The following is a 20,785-nucleotide window of genomic DNA, read 5'->3' as shown; positions in this document are numbered from 1 at the left end:
CTTTCCCAGGTATTAAAGTGGAATGGAAAGTGCGATCCACAACCAAACTACCAAACTAGATGGAAACTTTTTAGCAAAATTAGTACAAATCAAAATTAACTTCTCATTTTTCTGCCTCTTGTTATAAATTAGGCACATTTCTTTTACTTAGATTCTTTTTCCCTTGGAAAGTTTTCCAAAAAACTTCGTTGCACAGTGCTCTCTCCCTGTTTTTCTTTAGTGATTGTTCTACCACTTCTATGGTCAGATGATAAAAATGACCTCTTAATTGTGAATTAATTCTGAATTAGCAGTAAATCATTTTCCTTGAATGAATGTATCTTATTTAGTTAGGTGTATTTCTGAAAAATAGTGGACTTTATTGAATCACTGAAAACACTCCATTAAAACATCTAGTAAAATACTGCCACTAATCTTGAATAAAGTTAAGTTTTTTGTGTGTGTTCAGAATGTGATTAATCTCTAGCTTTTTATTGGGTAATTTTAGATTTTCATGTTTAGATTTTCTAAATTGATGTGTATGCATCTTAAATCAGTAATGGATTTCAAAGGTCACATTTAAATGGTGCGGGAAAGATAAGGTTGAGATGTTGCTAGCTCGCTTGCCTTGTCACCTGTTGAACTTCACAAGTGTTTTTTTCTTGGCTTGGTTTAGATGTGCATTTTTTGGGTGTCGTTTTTTTTTAATTTTGTAGAGGTAGTTGGACTATTAGATTTTTATTTTGCGTGTGATCAAGTCATTGCCCTAATTTTGACAAACCATGATTTTGAGTTAATAATTGATATCCATTATAGTTGGTTTTAAAATCACCAAATTTAGACATGCATTTGTAATACCTTTAAATTTACAGCTGACAAGAGTCCCTGTGTCAGAATTAGTCGTCTTGATGCTTGGTATTGGGGAATTAATTGCCATCAGTTTTTCCTCTTTCTTTCCTGTTTTTCTCATATGTACCACCCATCAAATTTTGATGGCCTTTTTTTTTTTTCTTTGTAATGTCACTTGACCTTGAAGCTGGAAATGTGAAAGTTGCCATTTTAATCCCATGGTGTTACAGTCCCTCAGTGATGCATTTTTTTTTTATAGAGAGAGATTTGCCAGCCAGTAAGCCTCAGTTACGTTGCCCAGGTAGATTTTTTTTTTTGCATGTAGTTTAAGTTTTAGCTTAGGAGGTGTATTTTTAATTTTTTTGTTCTTGTTTGTTTTTTGCATTGTTCCTAGAAGGGCAAATCACTTGATTTCTAACAGCAAGGAAAATGTCCGTATTATCAGATACTACCTTGGTTTAACTTGAGACGTTATTTAGGATGCTTTAGAGATTTTGCAGATTTTTTCTTATGGAAGCATTTTAACATTTTCAAAATAAATTTTTAGCTTTTGTCAGTATTAAGATGAATTTTTAAAGTACTGTGACTTTTTCCTCCCTTAGAGCTTAAAAGACTTTTTTTTTTAATTCTGTAATCTTTTAAGTTTGACTTGGTTCATCTTCTGCTTTAGGAAAGACAACAGCATGTGGAAGCAATTGAATTAGAAGCTAAAGAAGTTCTCAAAAAATTATTTCCAAAGGTGTCTGTTCCTCCGAATTTGGTAAGATTGATTATTTCTCTAAACAAGTCCTCTTTACCGTTACTTAAGGAAGTTGTGAATAAGCAGCATTTGCATTCTACACTTGGTTTAGAAGTACATCTATTCCTTAATCTTTTCTGTTGTTAATATGGGGTGCTTTTGAGTAGGTAAGATAAATAACCTGGTGCAAAACTCATTTCTGTTTATTCAACTGATACTTTTGTTGTATGCTATAAATTTTACATAATATAAATATATTTATATTTACATAACAATTTACATAATATAAATATAAAATTATTTAGAGGATTGTAAACATTTGGGAAAGAAATATTAATGTTTAATAGGCCAGTTATGTTTTTAATAGCTTTATTCAAAACAGCATAATTTTGTTATTTTAATTTCATGTATTTATATATTTATTTTTAAGTGGGCTCCACCCTGGGGATGGAGCCCAACATGGGGATCAAACTCAGTGATGGTGAGATCAAGACCTGAGCCGAGGTCAAGAGTTGGACACTTAACTGACTGAGCCACCCAGGCGCCCCAAATAGAGCTTAATTTTAAATGATTGCATCTAGTTTTAGGAACACTTCATTTTTTAATTAAATGTGTTTAATACTTTGAACCAGGCTTCTTTCATTTCAAAGCTCAAGATTTTGGTCACCTGTTAACTTCTTTAAGGAAAGCCTTGAAGATAATACAGAACAGCTTGCTTTACTTCGGGTTAAGTGAGAGAGAAAAGTTGCTTTGATTCAGAGAATTACTACAGTGAATATTTGAGAGCAGAGAAAGCCAGTGAGAGTGCATGTAGTTTGCTAAAATGGTGTTGTAGGGTCTTTCTTTAAAATTTTATTTTAATGGTAAATTGTATAAACACTCAGAAGTAGAGAGAATAGTATAATGAGCCTGCAGTACACAGTCTTGTTTTACCACTTCCTAGATTATTTTGAAGGAAGTCAAACATCAGAGCATTTCATCCGTATTTTAGTATGTATTTCTAAAAGATAAGGATTCCTTTAAAAATTACATTAAAAATCCTTAATTTCATACATTTTGTCAATGCATTTCTCCCTTTTGTCATATAAATTTTCAGTTTTAATGAAATAACCACATACTATAGTTTGTTGTTATCAGGACCTAAGTAAGGTCAGTATGTGATTGGTTTAAGCGGTCTCTTAGATCCTTTTGATTCCGTGGATCCCTCCTGTATGTCAGCAACATCCCCCTCTCCCCCTTTTTTTTTTTTTTGGAGAGGGAGAGAATGAATTTAAACAGGCTCCATACCCAGCGCAGAGCCCAATGTGATGCTCAGTCTCATGACCCTGATGACATGACCTGAGTTGAAATCAAGTCAGATGCTTAACCAACTGTGCCACCCAGCCTCCCCCCCCCCTTTTTTTTTTTAAACCTAATGGTTTCATAAGAAATTTCCCAGTCTGGATTTAACTAACTGCATCCCTGTAGTGTCAGTGTGTTCTCTGTACCTTTTATATCCCATAAATTGGTAGTCAGTAGAGGCCTGATGAGATTCAGGTTCAGTACTTTAGAGGTAGGATGGAGTGGGGCAAGACTTCTTCATGGCGGTGTTGTGCACTTCTATCATGAGGTCTATAAATGTCTGCTTTTCTTTCTTTGGCCCATTGGAACTTATTTAGGCTGGCTATCAAATCCTTTTTGACACAGCACTGCTAAACTCTCACAGCTTCTTTGCTTTGTGGTATAACAAGATGTTTTTGATTTATCATTTACATTTTCTGCTCCAAACTTAGAATCAGCTGTTTCTCCAAGGAGCTCTCGGCCATTCTTTCTATGGGTGCTAGGTGTGTGGTATAAGTAAATTTAATAGTCTGTTTTATGTGTAGTCTGAGTTTAGCTGTTGCTCTCAGATTGTATCTACATACAGTCTACATTTAACTTGTACAAGAAGCAACAATTCTTTAGTTTCCTTTGTAACTGTTGCGGATACATTCAGGTTTGATCACTATAGTAAATGTCTACCTCTGTGGGTTCAACTGATGAGACAACTTGTACTGGACAGACTTAATGATACACTGTAAGTTCTAGTGCTGGTCTTACATGAAGCCTAGAAAAAGGGGTTGCTACTTATTTCATATTTTTTCTTTTGTGGCCATGACCTGTTTTTATTTCTTTATTCCTACTTTATAATTTTATTAATGGAAATAAAATTGGGGGATTTATTTATTTGGCAGTATTGAGCCGAGAGAGTTAGTGATTATAATATCTATTCTTTACAGATTGTGTAAAATCTGGGCACCTGGGTGGCTCAGTTGTTAAGCGTTTGCCTTTGGCTCAGGACCCTGGGATCGAGCCCTACATCGGGCTCCCTGCTGCTTCTCCCTCTCCCACTCCCCCTGCTTGTGTTCCCTCTCTCTCTGTCAAATAAATGTATAAAAAAAGAAAAAAAAATTGTGTAAAATCACCAGCATGAAAAATTCTTCTTAATGTAATAGACTCATTCTTAACGGCAATATTACCCTCAACAGCCATATAGTTTTTGGCACTATAAATATTTATAAATCACCATAAGACTTGGCTGATGATATTTGGCTTTTTTTCATCCACTTGTTAAAAGTTGAATATTTCTGCAGGTAGTCTGTTATTTGAGAAGTATATTAACTCTACTAAAGTGAACATTTTTAGATTTTTGAAAATGTGAAGAATAGGATAATCTATTTAATTTACCATGATAAAACAATGTTAAGTTTGTTTGGGCGCCTCGGTGGCTCAGTTGGTTAAGCGACTGCCTTCGGCTCAGGTCATGATTCTGGAGTCCCGGGATTGAGTCCCACATCAGGCTCCCTGCTCGGCGGGGAGTCTGCTTCTCCCTCTGGCCCTCCCCCCCTCATGCTCTCTCTCTCATTCTCTCTGTCTCTCTCAAATAAATAAATAAAATCTTAAAAAAAAAAAACAATGTTAAGTTTGTTTTTAAGTTAATATAGTCAGTAGATATAAAAGAAATTTTACACATGAAGTAAAATCTTTTTACTGTTTTCTTTTGCTTTTCTGCTAAGCAAATCAGTATAGGAGAGATCTAAACTATATGACCTAGAGGAATGTTTCCAAACTTTAAGCAATTAAATCATCTTTTCAGCTGACTTTTAACTTTTATTGAATTCCAGTATTTGAAGCTAAGTAGAATTTTAATGGTATACGTTTAGTCTTGGATCAAATTTATAATGTGAGAATGTAATTTTTTGGGGTGCCTGGGTGGTGCAGTCGTTAGGTGTCTGACTCTTGGTTTTGGCTCAGTCAGGATCTCAGGGACGTGAGAACAAGCACTGCATTGGGCTCTGCACTGAGTGTGGAGTCTGCTTAAGAATCTCTTCCTCTGCTCCCTACACCCCACGTGCTTGCTCGCTCACTGGCTCTCTCACTGGCTCTCTCAGTCTCTCAAAAATAAATTAATTAATTTAAAAAAATAGGCTTTTTTGACCACTTGGTACTATGGGGTCTTGTACTTTGGGGTGATCTCAGCATCCAGCTGTATTTATTTTTTATTCTTACTTGATGGAGTATAGAGAATCCTGATTCAGCCATATACTTAAAGCTTTAAGTTTGAGCAGTTAATAGAAATTTCATGTGTTCTTTTTTCTTGGAGTAAACTAAACCAAGGGGTTTAAATCAAATTTCCTCTTATTCTCTTTTAAGTATCTAACAAATACTCTTATCAGAGTTTAAAATTTGGACAAGGAGCATCAAAAATGTAGCATAATTTATTCTAAAATCTAGAATGACTAAAACCAAAATATATATATGTATGCCTTGTGTTTGCATCAGCTAACCTGTCAGCACAAATAGTTTTTGTTGGTTTTATTTATTTATTTATTAAGATTTTATTTATTTGAGAGAGATAGCAAGAGAGAGCATGAGCAGGGGTAGGGGTGAGGAGAGGGAGAAGCAGACTCCCTGCCAAGCAGAGAGCCTGACGTGGGGCTCAATCCCAGGACCCCGGGATCATGACCTGAGCCAAAGGCAGCTGCTTAACTGAGCCACCCAGGTGCCCCTTTGTTGGTTTTAAATAAGTAAATGTTTATATATTCTTACCACTTCTCATTACGATTTTAAAAACACTTCATTATATGTATTTATTTCGAAGTATTTTCAGAATCCCTGGAACACCTTCATAGTGTTTGAAATCCTCTGAATAAAGTATTTTCATTTGAACTTTATTAGTTTATGAACTCAGAATACTTAGTTTTTTGTTTTTTTTTTAAGATTTTTTATTTATTTATCTGAGAGAGAGAATGGGAGACAGAGAGCATGAGAGGGGGAGGATCAGAGGGAGACCAGCAGACCTCCTGTCGAGCAGGGAGCCCGATGCGGGACTCGATCCTGGGACTCCAGGATCATGACCTGAGCCGAAGGCAGTTGCTTAACCAACTGAGCCACCCAGGCGCCCCAGAATACTTAGTTTTTGAGAAATGGTTTACCTGAGTAAAGTTTTGAAAGTAATTTATTTTCAGTTTTCTCTGTTTTAAAGATTGAATGTACTCGTCCTGGCACTAGTAAGTGGTAGAGGCTGGAATTAAGTGAGCCCAGATCTCTGTATATAAGTCCAGAGTTCAATTGCAGATATCCTTGGTCAAGGTAAATAAGATGTGATTTTGGTGGTAATACAGAGGTATATTTTCAATGTTTATTTTCAAGGCTGGGGTAGGTACAATTTATGCAGCAGTTATGTTCTTTGAAATTTCCAGAAAGGTGGTGTTTGTCTGTAGGCTTTTTTCATAGTCCTCTAATTTGGTGGTTTCAAATGTTTTACCTATTTCATTTAGATATTTTTGGAGATTGGTTATTTTGACTTTTCTTTTTTACAGAGTTATAGTGAATGGTTGCATGGATTTGAAAAGAAGGCAAAAGAATGTGTGGCTGAAACTTCAGGTTCAGAGGACGTTAAGGTTAGTTCAAGAAATGAAGTATCTGTGTTGTAACCAGACATGGAAGAAAGAAGTAAATCAGAATTGTCTTTAAGAGCTTGGAAAGATAAAGTACATATTATGAATAGAATAATAATGACCTTTTGAGAAAGTGTAAGAAGGTGATTTCATTTTGTATAAATTTTGATAGAAATGCTACAAGTCTTCATTGCATTTGATAAGTATACAAAGCTAATGTTTGCTGTTTCTTTAACTCTGTATCGTAATCATTTCTAAAACTGTATATTTAACTATCTCTTACTCTCTTTTTAGCCTGGGTTTAAAAAGTAAAGATCAGTTGAGGTAGGTAGGTAGAAACTGACTGGTTTGCTAAAGCATCCCCAAATACCTCATTAAGAGTGTTCAGAATCTAGATGTGTTTTTATCTTTGCTAAAATTTCGAAGATTTTTTTGTATCTCAAGTGGCATGAATAAAATCCTCTTTTCCATATGTGAGTAGCATAGGTGTTGTGACTTGACTTCACGTGTGGTTCTGCTTTGATTTTACCATCCTGCTAAAGAGTGATAAGCCTATTATAAATTGTGTAATATATTTTGTAGTAATCAGACTCAGGAAGTTTTATTAGTAAAGACTGAATGATCAAAAAGGTTATTGAACTTGATTGCTGCTTAAGAAGGTTGAAATGTAGTGTCTTACTATAAAACAGTTAGAAACCATTTGTCATACTATTAAATATTGCAACAAATTTGAAGCACACAAAACTGGTAAAACTAGAGAATTTTTCTTTATTTCATTCTTTGTAGGTTCTAGAGCACAAGTTGAAAGAAGCTGATGAAATGCACACATTGTTACAGCTCGAGTGTGAAAAATATAAATCCGTCCTAGCAGAAACAGTAGGAAATGATTTTTAATCTATATTTTGGTTTTATTTTTAAATTATTAACTTATTCCTTAGTGGCTTAAATAGTTTATCTTGTCATTAGAACATGAATTTTTCAAAACAACTATACTTTTGCCCGTAGGAAGGAATTTTACAGAAGCTACAGAGAAGTGTGGAACAAGAAGAAAATAAATGGAAAGTTAAAGTTGATGAATCACAGAAGACTATTAAACAGGTATCTAAAAAAGCATAGAGCAAGTAGTTCTCAAGAGTGTGGGCCCTGGATCCAGCAGCATCAGGAACCTGGAAACTTGTTAGAAATGCTCGTTCTTGGGCCCCACCCAAGATTTTCTGAATCTGAAACTCTGGGGACAGCAGTCTGTGTTTTAAAGAGCTTCCACAACTGATTCTAATGCCCACCCAAGTTTGAGAATCAGTAGTTTAGGGTGTGATTTAAGGTAGTGATCTAGAATGTAAAATGCTTTGGAAGTTGTAGAACTACTGTGCGATAAAATAAGGCAAAGAATTTGGGGTTCAGAGCAAGCTTTGCAATGTTGATATGTGACCCATGATATAGTATTCAAGAAAAAGTTAATGAGTCCTTCTGTTCATGTGATCTGAATGTTCTTGGGCAGTCCTAATTTTTCTCCCATTTACTTGGCTGTGGTAAAGAGTGTCATCTGTGTGGTAGTCATCTTTGTATGGTGACAAATGGTAACTAGACTTACTGTGGGGATCATTTTGTAATGTATGAAAGTATGGAATCACTATAATGTACGCCTAAAACTAACAGGATATGATATGCCAATTATACTTTAATAAAAATATATTACAATAAAGGGAAAGTAAAGAGTGTCCTCTGTTGCTCACTTGTTTTCCTGGGCCAACCTGTGCAGAATTTAGCATTGCTGGTGGTATTCTATGTTAATGCATTTGGGGATTAAAGATAGCCAGTTACTAGTTGGTTGTTAAGAAAAAAAAAATAAGCACTTCTAGCTGGGCCTTAATATAATATCATGCCAATGGGATAGGTTTTGACGACAATTTAAATCAAGTTAAATGTCTTGCTTTCATTTTCAGGGTCTTTTGAAACTCAGTGTGGCTTTAAAATGAAATGCATTTCAAAACCTCTGAAGAGTCTGATTAAAATTCTACAAGATAGAAGCTCTGTATTCTTGATTTACTTGGTCATATAATTGTTTCACATTTCAGATGCAGTTGTCATTCACATCTTCAGAACAAGAGCTAGAGCGATTAAGAAGAGAAAATAAAGACATTGAAAATGTATGTTATTTCATCGCTTGACTTACAACCTGTGGACTCATTTTTAGCATTAAGCGTTGTCTTAAGATCTGTGTTTTAAGATTTCTTTAATGATGTAGTTGTTACGCTTTTAAGAATATCTTGGGTAGTGTTTGAGATGATACTGTGTTATATTTGTAAGTGTAATAACTTTCCATTGTGGGGGAGCATCATGAAAGGAATTCTTAAATTTAACTTTTCTTTGTTGCATTGCTAGCTGAGAAGAGAACGAGAGCATTTGGAAATGGAACTAGAGAAGGCAGAAATTGAACGATCTACCTATGTTACAGAAGTCAGAGAGGTACTTAGAATTTTTTTGACTTTGCTTCTCAGTTTAATTTAAGTTTATAGTAATGATAAAATATTTCAGTGTAAGTTGTTTATGGCAGAGCCTCCAAGTAGCGTACAAAACATGGGATATCATAAGGAGATCAATCTTAAACTCTAAACTTCATTGCAGCTGAAAGATCTGTTGACTGAATTGCAGAAAAAACTTGATGATTCATATTCTGAAGCAGTAAGACAGAATGAAGAGCTAAATTTGGTAAGAAGCTTGTTCTCCACTGGGTATCAAGTAGGCTCTGAAAACACTTGTGTTGACATGTGGAGAAACCATCCAAACTTTTTCTCCTTGCTAACATCTTTAGCTTGGCATTTTTGTAAGTTTAAGATAATCTTCGTATTCTGATGACTCCTAAGATGATCTTTCTTTTCTTGACTCCTAAGATGATCCCTCTTTTCTTAGCTCCTAACAATGGCATGTTTGGCTTGCAACTCTTTTCCAGAAAGAAATTCATGCTTTATAAAACCTAATTCCTTGGGCAGTATTATTTTTAGTGAATAAAGAAGTGAAACAAATAGATAAAGATAGCCTAAATTGTGAAGATTCTCTTCTCAGAGTTATGATAGTTAACTGGACCTCTTATTTTCTAACCTGGAAGGAGATGATTGAAGGTTGAAGATACGTATTCTTCATTCAAGGGCAATAATTCATTCCAGCTTCTTAATTTAACTGGTCTTTCTATAGATTATAGATAACAAAAAGCTTGTGAAATTCTCATCAGCATAACATTTAGAGCATAGTAATTCTAAAACTTAACGATAACTAAGGTTAGCTAAATGCCTTATAATGACATAGAGTACCCTGTATTCCCATTCTTAAAATTTCTGGAAATTTACACTCCTTCTGGCAAGCTTAGCTGTTAGATAAATATGACTAGCTCATTGTATGTTTTAAACAATCATTTTGTCTTTCTATGACTGAAAAATTGTTACAACACATGACTAAATTGAAAGTATCTGAATAAACTCTAGGAAGATTGTAGTTAGTTTTCTCCTTACCCCAAGTTAACCCTGCCTAGTTTGGAACTTTCTTAGTACTGCTGTGTGTACTAAGAAAGAAAACTTCTTAACTCATTCATTTGTGGTTGGTCTTCTGTATTATGGCAATGATTTATGGGAATGAGGGCTCTTTGAAAAGTACACATAGAGCCCCCCCTCTTTATTTTTGAAATAAAATTTTGGTTTTACTTATCTTCATTTTATTTAATTGAATCATTGCCACTGCAAGGTGTGACTAGTTTTATACATATGCTTGCTTATATATTGCACACATCAGGACTGTGATTAGGCCATAGCTACAAGCTATAAACCTCACCCTGTAATGTGTTTTTAAAAAGTCATTTTTAACTCCGTTTGTTGGAGATATTACTTTTAACTTTGGTGCTTGGTCAAAGCTGACCCCAGCAGTAGCATCAAACCCATAGGATTATGGTTGACTTCAGCCTAATGTTCTCTTTGTATTTTTGCCTCTTTACTTCTGTTAAGGGGCCATTTTAAATGGTACTTGTTTCTTATTTTTGCCTTGAATTTGTAATCTTTATTTTAGTCTTTCTGCTTGTTTGCTCAGGATAACTGTTGCCACATTTTAAGATAAAATAATTTTGTTTGCTTATACATACATTGTATGTTTGGGGGTCAAAGGAATAATTATCTGATGTACTAAATAGAGTTAAGTGAAAGAGCAAAAACTGAAGCATTTGGGTATTTAGAGAGTTCTCCAAATAAAATTTCCAAATGGAATGTCCCTCACTAATTCCTTCTCCAGTTTGAAAGGTTAGTATCTTATATTTCTCCCTTTTGGATCTCCAGAAACTGTTTGGGATGGTATGCCTGTTGGTGTGAGGCAAAATCAATTAACTTGATGAATTTAATAAAGTTATTGTCAGTGTAGTCCGTTTCCCTCATTCATATTTAATTGGAGCATTTATCATGAGAAGAGGCATTATATATTGGCACTAGAGTTTATAGAACTTTATAACTGTTTGGACAAATTGGTTCTTGAGAATTGTTATCTTAAGACATTGCCTCAACAAAACATGATAAAAAAAAAAAAAAAAAAGACATCGCATATTGTATAATTAGGCCCTTATGGTCTTGCACTGATCTCTTTAGTGATGTTTTAAAGGATGATCAACATTTAAATTTTTGAAGTTTTCATTTTACTGGATTTGTAATCTTCCATTCAATGTCTTTTAAAATATTACACAATTGACTCTTAACTGTATAGGTCAGAGGCCTTAAAAAATTAATGAGTAAAATTTCTGGCTACTTGCCTTTTAATTTAATTTAAATATGGATGAAGTACTTTATGAATAGTAATACTTTTAAAAGGCACTTTACTGGAATGTGATGGTTTTATTTTTACATTTACAGTTTTCTCCTCTGCACCCTAGTTTGTTTCTGTAGCTTTTCTTATATTTAGCTTTCCAGATGGGAACCTCCACTGCTTAGCTTTTCTATACATCTGGTGCAGCATATTGGCTAATCCACTGTGCATAATAACTGTTAGCAATCCCATTCTTTCTCATTCATTCTTCTAGAGGTCTCAGCACAATCAAAGAAGGATGCAAATTAAGTTAATTGTGGTATTCCTTTATTTTTACAGTTAAAGACACAGTTAAATGAAACACTCACAAAGCTTAGAACTGAACAAAGTGAAAGACAGAAGGTAGCTGGTGACTTGCATAAGGTAAGACACTGCTTGTCTTGAAGATGCCATATCATCATGCTATGTTGTGCCTTGAATCTTAAGTAAACATACTGCTAATTCTGGATTTGGTTTTTTTGCATATTAACGTGTTTATAAATTTAAACTGTTTTACAGTTGCATTTTTGGAACTAAACTTTTTGGCTTGTTTTTCGATTGTTCTTAATTTGCTTCATTATTTCAATACATTTATATAAGTAATTGCTTTATAAAGTATAGATTAAGTTTTAAATGCAATTGAAGGTACTCTTTTTTAAAAATTTGGTTACATCCATGTATTGTTTTGTTGGGATTTTCTTATGTAGTTGCTTACAAAGTATGTTTCTTTTGATTTTTATAGATTCAAAATGTGTAGACCTCTGATGTTTCAGAAAAACCTTTCATTTATTTCTTTGTGGAAATACACTTTCTTAATCTCATCTATAAATAGGGGGTTTTTAAGATTACATTTCTTACTCTCTACATTAGGATGGCAAGTTATTTGTAATTCTGTTGTTAGATAGTTTTAATAGTGCAAGTCACATGCTTATCAAAGCTGCTTTAGAGCTATGATTGTGGTTTGTGGGAGTCATTAGCAAAACAAATATGTCACTTTTTTAAAAGTTGGAAGAAATATTTTTGTTTTGTATGATACAGCTTCTAATTGTTACGTAAAAGTCTAGGAATCCATTAAGAGTACATTTAGCATGATGAAAAAATAAGTGTAGGAGTCCAGAATTGCTTCAAATTATTTTGGCGTTACTGTTACCAGTAGATAAAATGTGAACTCAGGATGTTTGTTTCAGAAGTAGGTTCATGATACATTGTCAAGGATGAGCAATCTGACTTACTTTGATATAGGTGATTTTAATTTTTGACCTCTTGATCACAATATAAAACATGCATTTTTAGCCTAGCAGTTTCGTGTTTCAGGTATTAAGGATATTAAACAGGTGCTCAAAGATATGGATGTGCCGTGTTATTTATGATTGCTAATACAACAGTAGAAGACAGTGACTGCCCCTTATCTGTAGACCAGAAATACTGTGCAACACTTGATTAGAAATGTACATAAATAATTATTGATATAAAAAGTTAACAAAATACTTCGTAAAACAAGCACGTATAAAATAGCAGGTATGTTAAAAGCCCATTTATATGAAATTTTCTGCCCAAATTTTTTGTTAGCACTTATATGTATACAGGAGGGATCTGGACAAGAGGGTCAGAGCAAAGCCACTATTTAGGATTTGTGGGACATATATGGTCTCTCTCACATACCCTTCTTTGTATGTTTAACACAACCCTTTAAAAATGTAAAAACCACTCTTAGCTTGTGAGCTATACAAAAACAGGCTGTGGCCAGATTTGGCTGATGCATGATCTAGACTAATGTTAACCTAAATATCAACTCTGGCTATTTCTTCTTTTAATTTCTTTATACATTTTTCTCTGTTGTTTGAACTTTTTAAAACAGCATATGTTTCTATAATCTGGTCAAGGAGGAAACTTTTAATTTTGGAGGAAAAAACTGAATAGATTGGCTTTCCATTGTATTTTGAGATGAGCTTTAATCTTGTAAAAAATATGTTAAGAAAATCACTTTTTTTTTTTCTCATAATACTCCATTGTAGTATTTAGAGGCTACCATGTTGCTTTTCCTTACAGGCTCAAAAGTCACTGGATCTTATCCAGTCAAAAATAGTAAAAGCTGCTGGAGACACTACTGTTATTGAGAATAGTGATGTTTCCCCAGAAATGGTATGTATTTTCTTTTACCCCAGATCTCCAGGCTAATTACCTTGTAAATTACATGAAGAATAAAAATGTGCTAGATCTGTTTCTGACTAAAAAAAACGCCTTTGTAATGTACTTCCATCAGTTATGTTGCATTCTTACTGAAGGTCATCTTTTCTTCCAGATATTTTATCTCTGAAATGCACTGTTTTTATTAATGTTTGTTTTCACTTGAGCTTGTAAGATAGTACATTAATTGTAATGTTTGTGTTGGAAGTATTATGGTATACTGCTGAAGAATGTGGACTTGGTTAGATTGCCTGTGCTTGAATCCTGACTCTGCTACTTAGTAGCTGTGTGACTTTGGACAACTTTCCTTAGCCTCTGTGTGCTTTGGTTGCCCCATCTGTGAAAGGCAATGATAATAGTACCAATCCTGTGAGGATTGTTGACGGGAATAAATGAAATGCGTTACTATCTAAAACACTTAGAATAGTGCGTAACACTTAAAACAGTGCTGCCTAGCATTTAGGGCTCAATATATGTGAGCTTACTTTTACTGTTATAAATGTGCTGTCCTTTGGTGTCTGGCAGATTTTTTTTTCTGAAAGGAGAAATGGATTTACAACTACTAAACAGGCTCTAGATTTTTGCCTTTGTTGGCCTAGTGACATAACATAGCTTTCTTTGGTGCAACCTAATTTGCATCACTAGATAGTAAACACTGTTTCTGTATGTGGTTTTTGTTAATTTTTATGTCATTTTCAAGATTTTTCATGTTTGTATTTAAAACAATAAAATATTTTCTGTTTTAGGTTGCAAATGCCTTTTCCTTATGTTTGGAGTTTTTTTAATCACTTTCCTCTTCTTTTTAGGAGTCTTCGGAGAAGGAGACAATGTCTGTAAGTCTAAATCAGACTGTCACCCAGTTACAGCAGTTGCTTCAGGCAGTAAACCAACAGCTCACAAAGGAGAAAGAACACTACCAGGTATTAGGTAAGAATAACTGAAGTACTGTTGTCTGTTTATGGCTAGTTGACAGAGTGTGTGTGAGTGTATTTGTAGTGGGGGTTTACCAGGACTACGGGAGCTCCCGTTGCCTTCCTGGAAGTAGTCCCTCTTTCTTTCTCTCAACACCTGCAGATGACAGCTTTAGCTTTCTTGGAGTTTTATTTCCATTTCTTCCATATTTTGGTCTTGCAGCTTGGAGGGGGGAAAACCTTTTGTTTTTGCCTCCTTTGATCTTCTTAAAAAACAGACTCTCTTATGACTTGTTTACCTAGGTTTTGTTGCATAATATGGGCAACTACTTCTTTAGTTGATCCTGATCTTAGTTCTGGTAAAGTGTCTGTGTGATTTTTTTTTTTTTTTTTTCTTAATGACTTGGTAAAATAAAGTGACTAATATTTTTACTGATAGTAGATGCTGAATTGAAAATCAAGTCATCACAATTTCTTTAAATTGGAAACTGAGTTTTTACTTAAGTCTGCTTATAAGGTAATCAAAGAAATCCCATTTTTTAACTCCTAAAGTGAGTCTTAATTGAAGATAAATAAACCTGTTTATCATTAACCAAACCATATTATGAAATTTTATTGCCCTCCAGATATATTAGGTGTCCTGGAAAAGTTGGATGGATCACCACATTTTGGTTATAGGGGCATTCTGTCTCACTTTTATAGAATGATTGTCATCTGGTCTGCCTTAGCATAAACTCTCCTTTAAAATGCTATTCAGGTCAGTTAGCTCCACAAGATTTCGTAGATAAACCCAGCTCATTCTTTTAACCTGTCCGCAAAAATAATTATACCTTAATCTTTTATCCTTGGTAAGCTAACCTCTCCATTGCCTATAGTTAAACTTCTGCCACATTACTTCCCTTCTCTAAATTAGAAAATAATCTGCTTCCTGCGTCACTGGTAACTCTCTTTCCCATGTCTTCAGCCTTATTCTCTTCCCTGCACATGCTCCTTCTGTTCAGTCTTGAAAACCTGCTCTAATGTCTTATTTTAACCTTCCTTCAGGTTACCACCTTAATTTTTTTTTTTTTAAAGATTTTATTTATTTTGACAGAGATAGCGAGAGAGGGAACACAAGCGGGGGTGGGGGTGGGGAATGGAAGAGGGAGAAGCAGGCTTCCCGATGAGCAGAGAGCCTGATGCGGGGCTCGATCCCAGGACCCTGGGATCATGACCTGAGCTGAAGGCAGACGCTTAATGACTGAGCCACCCAGGCACCGCCCACCTTAATTTTTTTTACATCACTGTTTAACAGAGATTCTTAAAATAAGAAACTATTCTCATAATATCTACTTCTTTAATTGCTATTAACAGCTCCATGTACTCTAGAATGCCATTCCAATGAAAACTTTTTTGCTGAGGTCATTAGTGATTTCCTGATACGGAAAGTATAAGAAAGTATAAATTTCCAATATAAGAGACTGAAAGTAGTTATGAAATATGCTAAATAGGCTGAAGTCAGTCCATAGGCCTTGGTGTGATAAGAAAAGGGCTTCATTTCTGAGAGCCTAAAAAATTGTAAGATTACTTATTACCCTGTGCCTTTCAACCTTGTCGGTATTATCTCTCCAGCATCTCAGAGGTGTTCTTTAATATTTCTTTTTCTTCCCAAACACGTGGTATGCTTATATTAAGTCTTAGGAACCTATTTCCATATTGGTCATTTTCCTATTAAATTTGAGACTTATACTGATTGTTGGCAGTATAACACTTTTATTTTTCAGATTTTTTCTTCCTGATTTATGAAATTGTAGCAACTTGTTAAATATGTATATCCTGGCAACACAGCTAAAACTGAACTGTTGTTTGGCAGGCAGCTCCCCTAAGTGATAACTCTTTGGTCAGCTAATGAATGTAAGTCCAAGTTTGGCAGGTGAAAAGGTGGTTGAGCATCAGCAGTGCAATGTGAAGGGCAGAATGGGTTGGATAGAATGGATTGTATGAAGACAGGGTCTGCTAGGCGCTTGAGAATTCTTCCTTCTATAGGTTCTACCCAGCATTGGCAGTGGTAACCCCTCCCTGCAGATTCCTTGGTTCCCACAGCCTTCTTTGTTTTTTTTTCTTAAAGATTTTATTTATTTATTTGACAGAGAAAGACACAGCGAGAGAGGGAACACAAACGGGGAGTGGGAGAGGGAGAAGCAGACTCCCTGCCGAGCAGGGAGCCCGATGGGGGACTCGATCCCGGGACTCCAGGATCATGACCTGAGCCGAAGGCAGTCGCTTAACCAACTGAGCCACCCAGGCGCCCTTTTTTTTTTTTTTTTAAGATTTTATTTATTTATTTGAGAGAGAGCATGAGAGGAGAGGGTCAGAAGGAGAAGCAGACTCCCCTCTGAGCAGGGAGCCCGATGTGGGACTTGATCCAGGGACTCCGGGATCATGACCTGAGCCGAAGGCAGTCGCTTAACCAACTGAGCCACCCAGGCGCCCCCACAGTCTGCTTTGTACCCTTTAAATGTTTATTACCCAGTTTTGAACTTCAGCCATCATTTTTGCTCGATATATTCTCCCTCTTGTGAATTATTCATTTATTTATTTACTTCCTTTTAGGGGGGTGGGGTGGTGGGAAGGGACAGAGGGGGAGGGAGAGCAAGAATCTTAAGCAGGCTCAATGCCCAGTGCAGAACCTGACACAGGGCTCCATCTCACAACCCTGAGATCACGACCTGAGCTGAATTCAAGAGTCTGACATTCAACCACCTGAGTCAACCAGGCACTCCTCTTGTGAATTCTTTTAAAACTAGTACTGTATTGGATGAGAAAAACAAAAAACAAAAAAAACCTACTACTGCCTAATGATTAAATTGAAAATATAGCTTGTTTAATCATCGAAATGTAGGTAATAGGCTAATATCTGATGTCAGGAAACTTCTTTTTAGTATATACCACAAGTACATATGAATTGTTTAAAATAATGCTATACATATTTGATAAGGGAAAAACAGTTTTTAAAAGGCAAAAATGGGATGATGATATGCAGTTATTTAGTGTTCTAAATCCTAATATTCATTACTTAGCATTTCTCTGAGCTGTAGGGGTATGTGTATTGATCTTATATCCTTAATTTGTAAGACCTTAACCTTTCTTTTCTTTTGGAAGTCTTCCTATTTCCTATCCCTCCACCCCAAAAAAAGAAGATTGTCACCTCTTCCCTTCCTTTGTATGAATTAAGATACTTTTTTCTTTTTTTTTAAGCTTTGGACTAACAACACTAGTACTTGATAGTATGCTTTTTTTTGTTCCCACATATCTATTTTTCCTTATGTTTCTTTCATATTTGCTTGTCTTCTAAGTTTTCAAACTGTATGTCTGACCATATCAGAAGATTTCATTACTCCAGTCTGTTTGGGCTGCTATAACAAAAATGCCATAGACTGGGTGGCTTAAATAACATTTATTTCTGACAGTCCGTGCATGGCAGAAGGGGCAAGGGAGCTCTCTGGGGTCCCTTTTAGAAGGACACTAGTCCCATTCATGATGGTGGGGTCTTTCAAAGGCCCCACTTCCAAATGCCATTACATTGGGGGGTTAGAATTTCAGTATATGAATTGGGGGGTGGGCACAAACATTCAGACCATAACACTCAGGTTCTCTTCCCTTGGAACCAGTTTATGGAATCCTATGGAGGGAAGAGATTTATTTTAACAGCACTTATGAGTATCCTGCTAAGCTTGAGCAGGCTTCTGACTTGTGGTCATTTGCTTAATCTTCACAACAACCCAGGGCATTGGGTAGGTAGGTGGTATTATTTGTTTTTTTATTCCATTTTACAACAGACCCACAGAGGTTCTATAGTTTGCCCAAGGTCATGCAACTAGTAACTGGGTGAGCTGGGATTTAAATTGTGGTGGTCTTTGCCCAATGCATACCCTCTTAATCAGTACTTTTCTTCTCTAATTCAGGCATTCTGTGCCCTGACCTCTTTTTCTTGCTGCTTTTTTTTTCTCCTCATTCTGTCTAATCCTTTGTTGCCAGCCTCTTATAGTTTGTGTTTTCAATTCTGACTTTGTCCTAAAGTTGGTATTTTGTCAGTAGTGAGTTGGAGAGGCTCTTAATGTTATCCAGAAAAAATTGAGGTGAAGTTTTGTGTATGTGTTTTGTATGTATTTGCTCCCCTATTCCACGTGACCAATAGATTTTTTTACGATGTTGTTGTCTCTCGTTTCTGAAAGAAGGATGTTCTTTTATAGTGGTATTGAAGTATAAGGATTAGTGTTCCAGATAAAAACTAGCTTTTATTTCTACACTTTACACTTGGCTATCACGTAGCTCAGGCTTTCATTTTCGGTGGTGTGTTTACATAGCACTCAATAGCGTCCTGTACCAGTGGGCTGTGTACACTTTCTGATCCACTGTTAGTCTTGTTCTTAATTAGAGAACACGATAGCCAGTGATAACTTTGCTTTTTCACTTTCTCATTCTTTTCCCCTTGACTTTTTATTTTGAAAAAGTTCACACATAAAGAAAAGTTGAAAGAATAGTGCAACACTCGCACATCCTTCACCTGCTTCATCTCTTTCCATGTATATACGTATTTGGTTAATGTCAAACCGTTTGAAAGTGACTTTCAGATATGACATTTTATCCTTAAGCACTTGGGAATGAATCTCTGAAGAACAAAAGCATTCTCTTACAAATCCATAGAACCACTATCACATCTAAACAAAACCAGTAGTTACATAAAATTATCCATTATTAAACCCGTGTTCAAGTTCCCCAGGTATACCGCAAGTATTTTTTAGCTATTTTTCGCAAACCAGGATCCAGTCAGAATTTATATGTTGCATTTGGTTAAGTCTTTTTAGTCTCTCTAATGACTTTTGAAGTTTAATTTCTTATAGTCATTTTATCTGACTTGGAAAGCTTCCCATGACCTCAGAAAATTTCTGTCTGAAACTTTGTTCATGGGGGAGAGTTGTAAACTTCAGTGCTACCCACTTTATTAGCTTTATATTTTCTTGAGAAGAACTAATAAAAATGGATTCCCAATGTTCTCTTATATTTTCTAATAGTATTTTTAAATCCTCACATTATTCTGTTTGGTTTGAGGTTTTCACTCATATTTTTAAATCCACCTCAAAAGCTTCTGAATCCTATGATTTCTCTCGTTTTTGATTACCATTAGTATAATTGCCTTGATCCTAGTTGAAAGAGCCATGCTAGATCAAATAGAATATGTATTTTTGGTGTTTGACAAATGTCTTCTGATTGCCTTTTGTTTCTTGTTTTAAAATGAATTTCTTTCTTTCTGATCTTTTACAGAGTGAAGTAACTGGCAAACTGTTCATTCAAGGATAACAGAAGGCATTGTATTATATTTTGCCAAATTAAAGCCTTATTTATGTTTTCACCCTTTCTACTTTGTCAGAAACACTGAACAGAGTTTTGTCTTTTCTAATCCTTGTTAGACTACTGATTTAAAGAGAAAAAAAAAGCCAACTCTGTAGACACCTTCAGAGTTTAGTTTTATAATAAAAACTGTTTGAATAATTAGACCTTTACATTCCTGAAGATAAAATAAACATGTAATCTTTTATCTTATTTTGCTCAATAAAATTGTTCAGAAGATCAAAAGTGGTAAAGACAATATAAAATTTAACATTTTAATACTGATGTTGTACACTGTTTTACTTAACATTTTGGGGAGTAACTGCCTCTGACTTCAAGAAAACACTTTTTTGTTGCTAATGTAATCCGTTTTTTGTAATGGCGTCAGCAAATAAAGGGATGCTTATTATTCAAACTTGCTCTAATTTTCATTGTGCTTTAACAGATCTCATTAGCCATACAGAGCAACATAATTTAGAACACAGTTATTAATTGCAACTCTTGGACAAGATAAGATAGGTATTGTTGCTCATACGACTTCTGTAAGGGGAGTTCTGGGTCTTCTGCGTGGCTCCGTGTGGTGTGAACTTTGTCCAGCAGTGCTGTGCACCACAGAAAGGAGGAGGCAAGAATTTAGCATTCAGACCCACTGCTCCAGCTTCAGGTGGAAGAGCTCTGCTTTTACACTTACTGTTCATAACCAATGATAGGGGACTTTTTAGTGTCCTTGTCAGGCACTGTGTTACACAGTTTGCACATGTTATTTTTTGTTGAAGAAAGTTTTTTTCTTCATTTTATTTTATTTTTATTTTTTTAATTTTATTTTACTATGTTATGTTAATCACCATACATTACATCATTAGTTTTTGATGTAGTGTTCCATGATTCATTGTTTGCGTATAACACCCAGTGCTCCATTCCATACGTGCCCTCCTTAATACCCATCACCAGGCTAACCCATCCCCCCACCCCCCTCCCCTCTAGAACCCTCAGTTTGTTTCCCATAGTCCATAGTCTCT

General features: G+C 35.3%; 1 protein-coding gene across 4 annotated transcripts in view; it reads left to right on the top strand.

The window, feature by feature from the left end:
- KTN1 (kinectin 1) overlaps window positions 1-20,181 on the top strand; it is a 111,614-nt gene extending 91,433 nt beyond the window's left edge. For 2 of the 4 annotated variants that reach the window (XM_081830476.1, XM_081830474.1), the window contains 11 exons: window positions 1,499-1,588; window positions 6,409-6,489; window positions 7,273-7,362; window positions 7,492-7,584; window positions 8,562-8,633; window positions 8,869-8,952; window positions 9,112-9,195; window positions 11,599-11,682; window positions 13,348-13,440; window positions 14,292-14,412; window positions 19,701-20,181. In XM_081830476.1, the coding sequence (XP_081686602.1) occupies window positions 1,499-1,588; window positions 6,409-6,489; window positions 7,273-7,362; window positions 7,492-7,584; window positions 8,562-8,633; window positions 8,869-8,952; window positions 9,112-9,195; window positions 11,599-11,682; window positions 13,348-13,440; window positions 14,292-14,412; window positions 19,701-19,705 (897 nt within the window). In that variant the 3' untranslated portion in view covers window positions 19,706-20,181. The remainder of the gene's footprint in view (window positions 1-1,498; window positions 1,589-6,408; window positions 6,490-7,272; window positions 7,363-7,491; window positions 7,585-8,561; window positions 8,634-8,868; window positions 8,953-9,111; window positions 9,196-11,598; window positions 11,683-13,347; window positions 13,441-14,291; window positions 14,413-19,700) is intronic. The other 2 variants (XM_081830477.1, XM_081830475.1) reach the window with 1 other exon arrangement.
- Window positions 20,182-20,785: the final 604 nt, after the last annotated feature.

The sequence above is a fragment of the Leptonychotes weddellii genome, chromosome 9, assembly GCF_054177405.1.
Source record: "Leptonychotes weddellii isolate Sample4059 chromosome 9, ASM5417740v2, whole genome shotgun sequence".
Classification (NCBI taxonomy): domain Eukaryota; kingdom Metazoa; phylum Chordata; class Mammalia; order Carnivora; family Phocidae; genus Leptonychotes; species Leptonychotes weddellii.
The sequence above is the reverse complement of the archived record's forward strand: the minus strand, read 5'-3'. Positions and strand labels throughout refer to the sequence as shown.